The sequence below is a fragment of the Protopterus annectens genome, chromosome 2.part1, assembly GCF_019279795.1.
Source record: "Protopterus annectens isolate FY-2018-M chromosome 2.part1, PAN1.0, whole genome shotgun sequence".
NCBI lineage: Eukaryota > Metazoa > Chordata > Ceratodontiformes > Protopteridae > Protopterus > Protopterus annectens.
In genome coordinates, this window is record NC_056729.1 from 65,998,754 (window position 1) to 66,012,446 (window position 13,693).

The window sequence follows — 13,693 nt, forward strand, 5'->3', positions numbered from 1 at the left end:
AATGTTAATGGAAAATATTTATTTGAAGTGCTTTATTTAAAGATTTTCATGCAGTGCTTGGTTAAGGACAGTGTCTGGATTATGACAGTATTTTATTTTGCAACGGCAATATCAAATGCCACTGTGTTTATGAAATATAAGACATGGCATACAAAGTAATGCAAACAGCTCTCCAGAGCTATAATATTTACCTTTTAGCTTTATTCCTGGTTCTAGACAAACAGTGAGTATATCTTTCACCATCATACTAAGATTTTATAAAAGGGACATACCATAATAAGTTCAGCAATAGGAAAATGTTTTTCTTAAATTTTGTTCTGATCAGCTGAGAAATGTACCTCTGCAACATGAGGTTTTTGAATATATTTAATACCACTAACCCCATGTACTACAGCTATTACATGTTATTGGCATATACCTTATGAAGTTTATCCCACAGACAGTTTATAATTTTCATGAAATGTAGGGAATACAGCAAATATCATTGCCTTTCTTTGGTTTGGTTTAAGACATACCTGTAAATGTTTTTCATACATACTGTCCTAAGTATCTGATGAAAGTAATAAACTGTCTTTCGGCTTTTCCCGGTTAGGGGTCACCACAGCGGAACTCCGGTCCGCTAATGATTGGCAGTAGATTTTTACGTGCTGGCTTGCCGGGCCTAACGCACAACCTTCAACGAAGGAACGCCCATTCACGCATGTTGACACACAGAAGACACTCTAACTGAGAATCAAACGTGCAACGTCTAACTGGGAGGCGACAATGCTACCACAGCACCATCATCGCAAGTATCTGATGAAAGTAATAACTGCCGTAAATGAGGGGTAATCATGGATGCAGCCTTGACTGTACTGGACAAGGCCTGTGCCACTAATCTGAAAAGTTCTGAAACTATTTTTGGTGATCCACTGTTTTACTTGAACCTACTTAAATGCAAGGTTGATAAGTCCCTGACAGCCCTATTTAAAATGTTCATGGTTTTTGTTCAACTAAATGTTCATAGAATCATAGGATCATAGGAGGTGAATAGGCTAATGGCCCTGGGGCTCTTATAAGCCTAGCCAAGTGTATATCCCCAAAAGAAACCTCAGTCAGCACCTGTTGCTCCTGTCAATGAAGGCACAGGTGTAACCCCGGGACAAATTTGTGGTTTCCCATCAACTCATCAAGGTTGTGCTTGAAGAGTGTCAGCGAGGTACTCTATTTGAAGTGTATGGGAAGTCTATTCCAGAGATGGGGCAGCCACTGGGAGACAAATCTGTCTCTCCAGCAGGTTTTGTTGATGTTGCATATTAGATTCAGGCCTTTTGAGCGAGTAATGCATAAGGAGTTAGACTTATGGATATGGAGCACCTCAAGTAGGGCAGGTTCTGAGATTGCCTTTTAGGCGAGACAAAGATTACCTCTGAGAAATCTGTACTATACCGAGTAGAGTGATAGAGACTTGAGCCTGTCTGCATAGGACAGGTGTTGTTGGTGCAGATGTTTGGAGAGGTACATAGCAAACGGGGCATTATACTCAATTATAGGCCTAATGAGGGAGGAGTACAGAGAGGTAAAAACCTCCTGTTTTCTGGATGCAATTCCTTTACTTATGAGATGGACCAAGTAAAAGGCTTTTCTGACCACTGCTGCCACATGATGGTCAAATGTGAGACTTATCAACCTGAGTACCCAGGTCTAATGTTGCAGGATCTCCCCCCAAAAATTCATTTAGATGATTTATGTAAAACTTTACAATGTCTGCAATGTTTTTGAAGAGGAGTGTTTAATCACCTGTAGTGCCAGATGCAGATGTTGACTTTGACTTTCCTAGACTAAGGAAAAAATAAAGTGACGTCCGCTGGTCATGAATGCTAGTTTTGTTTTCTAATTCTGGAATAAAGCATTTAACCGATATACTCAGGGTTCATTACTTAAAAAGTTTTCAGTAACATGTAGAACGAAAAGGAGCCATCTACACCATCTGTGAGATGAAAACGCAACACTGCTAGAGCATGAAGCTCCCTGCATTTTAAATCATTGTACAACATTTTTATACCAGTTGAACTCAAGAAGCGATATACATTATCTTGATAAAAGCCGTTAGCTCCATAAAAAGTGTGTTCATTATAGCGCCTACTGTCAGTGCAAATTTTTTCTTTGACAGGTTCACATGTATGAATGCACATGTATAGCTATTATTATTTTACATCCATGTACATATAAGTGTAGTCATACATGTCATGGTTGGTATGTAAACTTGGTTTTCAGTGAGACCATAGTGGCAAATTCAACAGCATGCGTTATATAATTTGCTCGAAAATTAATAGACAGAATTACATCATCTAGGGCACATCATAAACATAACTTGGTATGAAGCAGATGAAAAAATTCAGAGTTGTGCAACTTAGACAAAAGTACTGTGACACAATACATTCAGATATGTGATTTCAAGGGAAAAATGTATAGCATAAACAATGAACACAAACAAGGTATGAGTTAAGGGGAATAAGAGATTAGTTTCAGTGATATACCATCTCAAAAAATGACAAAATAGTGAGCTCTTCCCAAGTTATAGTCATCTCAATTGACAAGGAATTCCTAATTATCTTCTATGCAAGCAAATAATTTTGGGTGGTAAATAGAAGTGGAACAGATTGAATAGCTGTCATGACCAATACCTTGACAGGAGTTACGCCATGATACAGCTGCACATCAAATGTTCCTTTTTATTTAGTGAAACAGAGAAGCTGAAAACTGGGAGATATCTGGGTAGACTGAAGAAGATGGCCTCAGAAATGCATGGCAAAAACATTGAGTGTGCTTGATCCTTTCTGTCTGTACTACACTATAATACTCATCAACATGAAACTTCCAGAAATATTGTCATCACCAAAATCTGTATTATCAAAGAAAAGGTACAAAAGGAAAGTGTGCCACAACATATACATTTTACACTGAGAGAATTAATTATGTTCACTGCATTGTTAGCTTGCTTTTGTACTTAGCTGAAATTGTTTTCAGGAAACTTAAATCAGAGTGATAATGATGTACTCTTGTTCAAGGACTGTGCTCCATGTACAAGATGCATAAAACAAACTAAGCAGAAAGAAGCTTAACAAAAATAGACACTATTTCATTCTACTGTATGCATGTCAGTGTGATCAACTCAACTACAGCCAGTTGTCTTTCTTGGAAGATAGTATTGCACTGCTGTGTTCATTTCACTAGTTATCTACTATATACATATATATATATATATATATATATATATATATATATATATATATATATATATATATATATACCCATATATGTATATACCACACACACAAAGACACACACATATATAATGTGCAAATGAATGTATATTTAAATGCATATATACTGTATATATATATATATATATATATATATATATATATATATATATATATATATATATATATCATTGTATATACACATATATATGGGAGTCCTACATTTTTATCTAAGTGTTGTTAGGCTGACATCTGCTTAGTCAACTGCATTTGGTCAATTAAACAGATGGTTAGCAGGTATGCGAGATTAACAATCTCTGGGTAGAGGAATATTCCCTTTCCCCTAGTCTGTGTGATCTTAAAGTTGCAGGTGGTCTTAGAGTACAGGCGGCTTTTTTTTTTTTTTTTGTAGAAATTGCACATGCAGAGGTTGTTCCTCAGCACAAGCTTGATAGCAATTTGTCAGCCTTTGTGGTCCATATTTCCAAGTCTGACAGACCTGTTTCTCAACAAAAGTGAGTAGACCCATATATATGTGTATGTATATATATATATATATATATATATATATATATATATATATATATATATATATATATGTGTATATGGTTTCACTTCAGAATGTCGAGTTACTGAAAATTCGAACTTCATATGGTCGAGACCATATGATTGAGAGAAACTCGAAATTTCAAAGTTAAATAAAAAAAAAAAAAAGTCAAACACATCTTTTCTGCAAGGGGGCAAGCCCCCCCCCACATCCCCCTACTTAAATATACCAAATCTGAGATTGCGCTACAGTGGGGAAAAGGGAAATCTCCTGTTCCGTGCTGTATGCAGAAGCACAGAACGGGAGATTTCCCATTTCCTCACTATAGTGCAATCACGGAGATGGTATATTTAAGCAGTGAGGGAGCAGGGGGGGCCTGCTCCCCTGCAGAAACAATGTGTTTGACTTTTTTTCTTTTTTTTTTGTTTTATTTAACGTCGGAATTTCTAGTTTCTGAAAACTCGATCATACGGTCTTGACCATATGAAGTTCGAATTTTCAGTAATGACATTCTGAAATGAAAACATATGCATATTTATATATATAATATATATATATATATATATATATATATATATATATATATATATATATATAAAATGCATGTGTGTGTGTGTGTGTGTGTGTGTGTGTGTGTGTGTGGGAGTGTGCACGCACTCGCAAAATGTGCATTTACAGCTATTATTTGCATGTTTGTGATTTTACAGTGTTTTTATATGCCTCTTGTGACATAAAAACATTATTTCAGAATTAGATGACCAGAAATAGAAGAACAATAGAAAAAAACACAATACATAAAAAAATGTTGGATCTTTATATACATACTTGACATCACTGAAGGCAGTCATTGGCAGCTTTAGAAGACTCGACAAATCCTTTATTAGCTCCAGGCCTTTCTCCACACTCAGAGAGCTATTTGAAAGAAAGCAAGAAAAAATAGCATTAAAAATGGAACTCATCAATACATGCAAGGCTAAAGGCCTTAAAAGAGTTATCACCCAGAATGGCTAAAATGTGAAAACTGTGAACTTCTATATTCCTCTCACATAGTGAGCTTGGTCTCAAGGGGATTGGGATCAGCTGTTTCTCCAGGCAAGATGAATCACTGGAATGTTCAAGCAATAAGACAAACAATAAGGTGTAAATGGAAATGTTAGGGACCCGTGATATGGCCACCGTCCATCTCGAGCCAGGCTGCAGCTCAGACGGGGAAAGTCAAATTGCACATCTCTGTGTAAAGTGGTTTCATTCATACCACTGTAATTGACAGCATAGAAGATGCATTCCTTTTTTCCCTTTTGTCACTAATAATTGGATGCTCTGGTACCTTATACTTTCCACTAATATCGTTGCTGGCTTTTGTTAAGATGATATGATCAGTACCCACTAATCTTTCCCTCTCTACTCATTTTTTTTCTTTCCTGCAATAGTCTGATTCAAGGAAATGAATACCATTTTAAAATATATATAATTTCACTTTAATGTGAGCCTTAGACAGAATGCAGACAATTGGATTACACTAAAATCAGAAAGGAATACATTATTATTCATACATAATTATTTTGCGCATGAGCAGGATCAAAAACACTTACATCAAGTAAAATATGCAAATTTCTGACCTATGTTTTGCATCGCCACATTGCTGAAACTTTAGTTAGAGACAGTGACTATATACAATTACATCAGCTCTGGTACTTTTACAGAGTTGTTACTTACCTTTCACTGACTGACAGGATAAAGCAAACTGAAATGTCAGTCGGGCATTTCATCTTATACTTTGTTATTTAATTAGTATTTAACCAATGTGTGTGGGCTTGTGTGTCTATGTGTGTATCTATTTATACATCTCATCTGCACATCTAGATGTACATATAGCTATCTACATATAGCAAATATAATACATGCAGACATACAAGCACATATGTGCATGCGCGTGTGTGTGTGTGTGTGTGTGTGTGTGTGTGTGTGTGTGTGTGTGTGTGTGTATGTGTGTCTATGTATAATGGAGATGGCATGGTGTAGACTTATGATAGCATGTAACTGGTATGTAAATTGCCACAAGACAATTAAATCAAGTGCATTTTATGCAAAGGGTGTGCTCTTATCAGATCACACTACAATGTGTCTTATTGGTCTCAGAAATAGGCACATTTATTTGGTTGTTTTCATGTGTGTGTGTGAGTTTGTCTACACATTTCATTATTTAATTTTAATGCAATTATTAAATAAAAATACCTGCTTGTGTAATTTAAAAAATAAAATTGTCACTATTCATTTAAAAATGAAATGTGGCATCTGACAGCATATACACTGGTATTAATATCAACCAGTAAATAGAATAAGAAAGCATTTAAGGCATTACTCAAGTACATTTGTGCCTCATAAAAATGTTTTTAGTAATTGAAATTAGTTTGCCATTTGCTGCACGTATGTATACAGTGGGCTGACAGCCATTAAAATGTAGTGAGCTGCCATTGACTGTACATCATTTCAGCAAACATTAAAATTTTTACATATTCTCTTCTTTTATCAAGCCTTCCACACACACACACACACACACACACACACACACAAACACACAAAGAGTATGCAATGCATAAGGAGACCACAGATACTCAGCAAGCCATGCATTAAGGTTCACTGAAATGTATTTGCATCTCAGATTTTATTAATAAAAAGTATTACTGAAACATCTTAAAGACTTAGCTTGGAAAATGAGGCAAAACATTAGAAAAGATATTACCAAGATGTTATAATGATGACTTTTCAACTAGTGAAGGCCAGAGCAAAATCATGTCATTTAACTGAACCCAGTTTTACTGAAACCATGATCACTGAATAATTAACAATGAAAGTCACTTTTCACTGAAACATCACCAAAAAAAATCCTCTAGCCTTCTTCATTTCTTTTCTGGTCAATTTAGATGTTCTTGTTTTCAATTTAGTTTTATTGAAATTTGTACTTATATGTATGTTATTACTGTGCTATTATTGTTCTGTTTCAAAGGATTACTAAAAATGGGCTGTGGAAATGGGTTTGCCCTTTTCTGATAACTGGGTGTCCATATAGCTAATATGCTAATCGGGGGCAAATAAAGGCTTTTTTCTTCTGCAAAAACAACATAATTTTTGATTCTTTTTCAATGAAAGTAGCTTTCAGTGTTATTCATTTTAAGTATTTTCAGTGAAAATGAATGTAATGTAATGATATTAATCTGTTTATATACCAATGACTGAATCAATCTGTGAAGAGTGGGGACGTCACTTTGTTAGAAAAGCAGCAACATTTTGCTAAAAAAATACAAGTTTATTTTTGAAAAAGACACAATGTTTGAACAGTGTTTAGTGGCAACTAAGCACCACAAGTTACAAAAGAAAGGAAATCATTTTTCATAGCCAAAGCAAAATTCAGCTTTTAACCTGACTGCTATCATGACTGGGGTGAGCAGGAGACTGCTTCCGTTACTACAGATGTCTCAAGGCTAACAGAATAGCAGCAAAAAAGGTTTGGTTAACCAGGCTGTTCATATACCATCAAGTACTGCCTATTTTTCATCCATTAAAAAGTTTCTACTACTTCCATTAGCAATCAGACTGAAATTACCAGAATGGATACAACAAACACCAAAGAAAAGAATGAAAATAGAAGGAAGTGGTTGAGCATATGGATATAGAAATTAAGAAGATTGGCTAGCATACGCAAATAAAATAGATTACTATGCCCCTGCATGAAGCCAGGAACATAGATTCCAGGAACATCACGATGGAAGAGGCAAAATGCCTATCACCAAAAGTGTAGAACAGTAAAAAACACAGAATCCTGAAAATTCCTACCACTCTGGACATAGAAACAGGAACTACAATGGTTTCTGGGGGTGGGGTGGGGGGTGCAAGTCCAGTGGTTCTCTCTTTTGGAGTTTCAGTGATGTGAATTTTGGCCCTTCCATCTCAGTGTTCCAAGAATTGATGTTGCTAGCTTCATAGATGTGACAAAAAGCCAAATGAATCACAACAAGTGACAGAATCACATTTAGTTAACATTTGAGGCTATCTGCTGACACAAACTAAAAATTCACCTTTATATATAGGAGTGACTTGTATGCTAGCCAGTAGCAGTAACTTTATTGAATCCCATACTGAACTGAGACTGTTTGCTAGAAATTTAAATTTAAAGTTATTGTTACCAACTCAGATCTTGTTTAATTTGGTTCTACTACATGGGTAGGAGTGCTGAGTGCTTGAAAATTGTCACAAAGCCCAGGATTTGAGTATCTTGTAACTCACCCAGGGTGCTGCCTGAGCTCAAACTCAAGCATGAGTTTGGGTAAACAGCTACTGCATTCTACCTGAACACACTGTTGGAGTTTCAGCAAGCTAAGTGCAACAGCCATGCAGAGGGACTGGAAGGGGATTTAGGTTTAGGGAGCAAGAGTGGAATTTTAGGATTACATAGTGGGAGGGAATTTACAGTCTTAGGGAGAAGGAAGAGTGTTTTAGGTTTAGGGAGTGAGAAGGGAATTTTAGGTTTATGGAGTAAAAAGGGAGTTTTATTGTTAGGGAACCCTTACAGAATTTAAGGTTAAGGGAGCAGAAATGTAGTTTTAGGTTTAGGGAGCAAGGACTGGGGACAGGAACTGGGTGGAAGTTTTAGGGTTAGAGTTAGGGCCGTGGTAATGCTATAGGGTCAGCTGTTAGGAGGGATATGTATTATGGGAAACTGGGCTAGTAGAAGTTTGAGAACTTGTATTTTTTAAGCACTTGGCAGTAGGGATGTATGCTGCAAACATGTCGCACACAAGCACTTGTAGTAGACCCATTTACAATTCGTGATTTAAAGAAGAGCAGTGTTTTTGCTTATTTAGGTTGTTACTGCTTTTCAGGCAATATGTAAACAGCAGCACTATGATCTATTTAATGCGCCTGTTGTAGAACAAATATAAAATCTATCTTTTGTGGAACAAAAAACTTTGAAGGTCAGAGAATATGGATACTATTGTTAAATAAGTTGATTAGGGTCAACAATAGTTTTTAGGACTAAGGACTATTATATAACAGCTGTCTCTTATCTTTAACAGATGCTGATAATTTTAGAGTGATCACTATGCCATGTGGACTTTATCATACATTAAAAGGGTTTTATATGATTTGGAAGTTAGTGAGTATTTATCAGTTTTGCGATTATTGGTATGTTGCTTCAACAAAAATTCCATTCTGCATAGTCTTTCTAAAAATTAGTAAATATCTCACACCTCCCTGTCACACTGACAGTATCTGGCAAGGTGTAGATACCTAAACCCATTTCTATGAACTTAGAGAAAACACTGAAACCTCTTCTAAAACAGGTCAAATATTGCAATTATGAAACAACTAATTTTTGAGATGCCTTTATTTTTGGTAACAACAATAACAACAAATATCTAATGATATGTTTTTTTGTTACATTGGATATTGCCTATTACCTCCATGTTTACTGTCATTCCAAATGGTGTAGGCATACAGGAAAAATGATTTTTTATGTAATAACAGTGAATTCACATACAAAATTTAAATTGCATGTAATGTATTGGATCTAATGCTGTATAATAATATTTTTATGTTTGTTGGTGAAATTTCTCACCACGTGGCCAAAGTGGTTAGAAAAACATTTTATATAGCCCACCTAATCATGAAGAGATTCACATCTAGATCAAGGGAGGTCATCGTGCCTCTTTACTCATCCCTCATCAGGCCCATAATTGAGTACAATGCCCCTTTTGGGATGTGCCTTACCAGACACCTGTAGCAACTGGAAAGACCCCAAAAGTACCTCACCAAGAGGATCAAAGGGCTCAAACAGATGCCATATGCTGCCCGGTTAAAGAAACTCCAGCTCTACTCAGTGGCATACCACCTGTTCAGAGGCAATCTGTGCCTGACGTATAAAGCCATGTCCAACCCTAATTAATGGACATGCTGCACCTCAGAAAATCCAAATCCCATCGAGTTACGCACTCGAGAGACTTGAACCCCAGCACTGAAATAAATAGGACATGCTGGAGGGACAGATTCATAACCCAGAGGCTCCCTTCACTCTGGAATAAAATCCCAGTCCAGGTTAGGCAGAGTCCCTCATTGACTCTCTTCAAGAGGAATCTTGATGAGTGGATGGGAGATCGTAGGTTTACCCCGGGTATCACTTCTGTGTCACTGTTAGACAGAGGCACAGTATACTAACCTCGAAAAAGGGCATAGCAAAATAAATTTAAAATGGGTGGCAAAAGCCAAACACATTCTGGCTAGGCTTATAAATGCCCTAGGGCAGATAGCCTAGTATGAACCTATGAACCTATGAACCTATGTCTGGAAATGCAGTGGGAATGCTAATTGCAAATATTTCAGCCAATTTAATATTGTCAATGTAGGACAGCCAAAATGAAACATTATTGCTAACCCATACTTTAAAACATATATTTTTATAAAAGATTTGCGGATGATGTTTTTCTTATATAGATAGTACAAGTTAATGAGTTAGAAATATTAACTTAATACCTCGAAAGTATTGTAGCAAATTTGCATTTTCACTCTACAGAATCATAAAAATCAACCGATTTTTCTAGATTTGACTTTAAGAATGACATGCAGTGACAACATTGCTTCACAGGAAGGAAGGGTGCATTATTAATGTTATCCATGGGCAATTACTGTGCACAACTAGATTCAGAATGTGAGATGAGGCTTTAAATCAGAACTTGATATTATGGTAGACGATTTTACTGATATGGATTATGCCAGACAAATGTTAGTAAATCAAAAAAGCTGAGGTTTTAAGGTGTAAGCAGACTATAGTCTTGAATCAATACATATTGTTGACAGAAATAGAAATCAAAGATGTTTCTCATTGCATTATTTGACAACATATAATGAAATGTCAAAAACATTACTGCTATTATTAAAAGAAAATCAGCTATTAATATGAAGAACTGTTTATCTGACAAACCAAGTTAACTGCAGTAACCTTAAGCAGCAGCTATACTACAAAGAAGGCAACATAGTCCTACTGTCAAGGTCTGTTTCCTTAATGAAAGGTACGTATCCATGCTATGGATGTCCGCAGTGCAATTACATCTTGACAGACACTACTTTTGTACATGCAAATACTACAGACAGATTTACTAATTTTGCTACATGTGCAACCACTGATTTGATATAATAGGCAACTTACAGAAGGTGCCTAGTGTTTTCCATAAGGAAGACTAACAAAATATTATGGACACCTTAGTATCACATATTATGGATTATTTTGATAAACATAGGGGCCCAGTTTCAAAAGACTTGCTCTCTGTGTAAGTGATCATTTACACCGAGAGCAGGCTGAGAGCAGGTGTTTTAGAATATGGTCCCTGGTGCAAGTCTGTTTACACATTGGCCTTACACTGAAATTAGTCACTTACACTGAGGGCAAGTCTTTTGGATTCTGGCCCTGTGTTTCTATATGGGATTCATAGGTTCAGAGGTTCATAGGACAATACTAGGCTATTGGCCCAGAGGCCCTTATAAGCCTAGCCAAAAATTTCACCCATTTTCCCACAAAGTCAGCACCTGCTTTCCCTGTCCAGCAGGGGCACAGGTGGGATACCAGGTGTATATTTTCTGTTTTCCATCCAGTCGTCCCGTTTCCTCTTAAAGAGGGCTAGTGAGGTACTCTGCTTGACATGGAGAGGAAGTTTATTCCACAGATGGGAGAGTCATCAGGACACAAATTTATCCTGCTAACATGTTCTATTAATGTCAAAGACCAGGTTGAGACCGTGCATGTGGGTTGCACGAGTGGAGTTTGACTTATGGATATGCAGCAACAACATCAAGGCTCAGTCTGAGACAGCCTTGTATGCCAGACACAGGTCACCTCTGAGCAGTCTGTATGAGACTGAGTAGAGGAACAGGGCTTTTAGCCTATCTGTATATGATAGTTGTTTGAGACCCTGGATTTTCCTGGTCAGGAACCTCTGAAGTCTCTTCAACTGTTGCATGTGCTTGACAATGTACATTCTGAAGGGGGCACTGTACTCGATAATGGGTCTGATAAATGAGGTAATGGGTCTGATAAGTGAGGTGTATAGAGATGCTATGACCTCCTTGTTCCTGGATGAAATACCCTTACTTATGAGGTGGGCCATGTAGAAAGCCTTCTGTACAATGGAGGCAACAAGGTGGTCAAAAGTCAGGTTGCTATCAACCCAGGTGCCCAAGTCCCTCACTACTGATTGCATGGTTAGCACATTGTTATTAATGAGATAATTAGCGGGGACACCATTTTCCCCAAAGGGATAATGATGCATTTCTTGGCATTCAGTTTGAGGCCATAATTCTGGCACCAGTCATTAATTTGGTTAAGGCCCTCTTGGAAGATGTTCACATCACTAGGGAAATTTATGACAGTGCCCAGCTTGCAGTCATCTGCAAACTTGGTCAGCCACAGACTGCTGATTTTGCCTTGCACCTCAGAAAAGTATATCCCAAACAGTAGAGGCCCCAAGACTGATCCCTGGGGTATACTGCCTGTTATGGGTCTACTACTAGAGGTGGTTTCCCCTATTTTGATTGAGTGGGTTCTATCAGTGAGGTACCCACCTGGTAACATATGGGTCGATGCCTAGCTGGAAAAGTCTATCTATTATGCCTGAGTGGGGAATAGTTTTGAAGGCTTTGGCTAGGTTAAGGTAGGTGGTGTGCACTGTCTTGCTGTCATCCATGGCTTTGGTGACTGTTTCAAAGAAGACGACCAAGTTTAACAGGCATGATCTCCCTTTGACAAAAACCAAACTGAGTGGGATCAAATGTTTGGAGGTTGCCAATGTCCTTGTTTATAAGGTTCATGATAAGATGTTCCATGGCCTTGCAGATCAGGCTAGTTAGGCTGATTGGCCTATAACTGCCTGGGATGGTGGATGCTCCACCTTTGTGCAGAGGGATGACAGTGGCTGTCTTCCATTCTGCTGGGATGAAGCCGGTGCAGAGGCTTTGGTTGAATAGGATGCCTAGTGGTGCTGAGAGTTCTTGCCTGAGTTCATGTAGGACACAGCCAGGGATGTTGTCGGGTCCCATGGAGTCTGTATATTTTGCCTTTGAGAGGGAATTAATAACCTGCTCCCTGATGATGAGCAGAGGGGGGGGGGGATTGCTGGGATGTCCTGGTTTACTGGTGTGGGGGACAGAGAGGGAAGGTTTTCACTGAATTTGACTGCCAGCAGATTGGCTATATCTATGGCGTTTGTGTAAGTGGTATTCTTGACCACCAGTTCAGAGTGGATTTGGGAGTTACCTTTGAGACTGCAGATGTATGCAAAAGGCCTCGTCATTGTCCTTAGTGGATGTGGCCAATTTGGACTCGAAGTTAGCCTTAGACGATTTCACCAGTGACCTTATTTGCTTGTTCAGACAAAGGAGAGATTGCTTCCAAATTGACACCTGCTCCTTCTTGGTCCTGGATAGCAATGCTTTCCTTTTATTATAGAGTCTGTTTATTGCTGCTGTCCTGAGGAAGAAGATTTGGTCCTGTCAGGTATTGCTGAGTACATGCAGCTATATAGGTGCTCATAGAGTTTTTTGGTGTAGGCTTGGACACTAGTGCTTGATTAAACTGAAAGGATGGTGGCTGTGAAACTGCATATACCTGCTCTCAGGAAGTTGTAGTCAGCTTTGGAAAAGTTTTTTTGTTCAACTCTGGCAAGGTGGGGGCCAGGGGAGATGGTGACTTCAAAAGTGATTGCTTTATGGTAGGATCTTACCAAGGAGGATGACACTATAGGGGTGCTACATTGGCTTTGCATGTTGATTAGTACCATGTCCAGCATATTTTCACCTCTTGTGGGGATGTCGACTAGCTGATCTAATGTATTGGCATTGACGAAGTTGAGGAATC

At 37.9% G+C, this 13,693-nt stretch overlaps 1 protein-coding gene across 2 annotated transcripts in view; it reads right to left on the bottom strand.

The window, feature by feature from the left end:
- PTPRN2 (protein tyrosine phosphatase receptor type N2) overlaps positions 1-13,693 on the bottom strand; it is a 4,238,418-nt gene that overhangs the window by 2,190,268 nt on the left and 2,034,457 nt on the right. For both annotated transcript variants that reach the window (XM_044062029.1, XM_044062028.1), the window contains exon 10: positions 4,618-4,704. In XM_044062029.1, the coding sequence (XP_043917964.1) occupies positions 4,618-4,704 (87 nt within the window). The remainder of the gene's footprint in view (positions 1-4,617; positions 4,705-13,693) is intronic.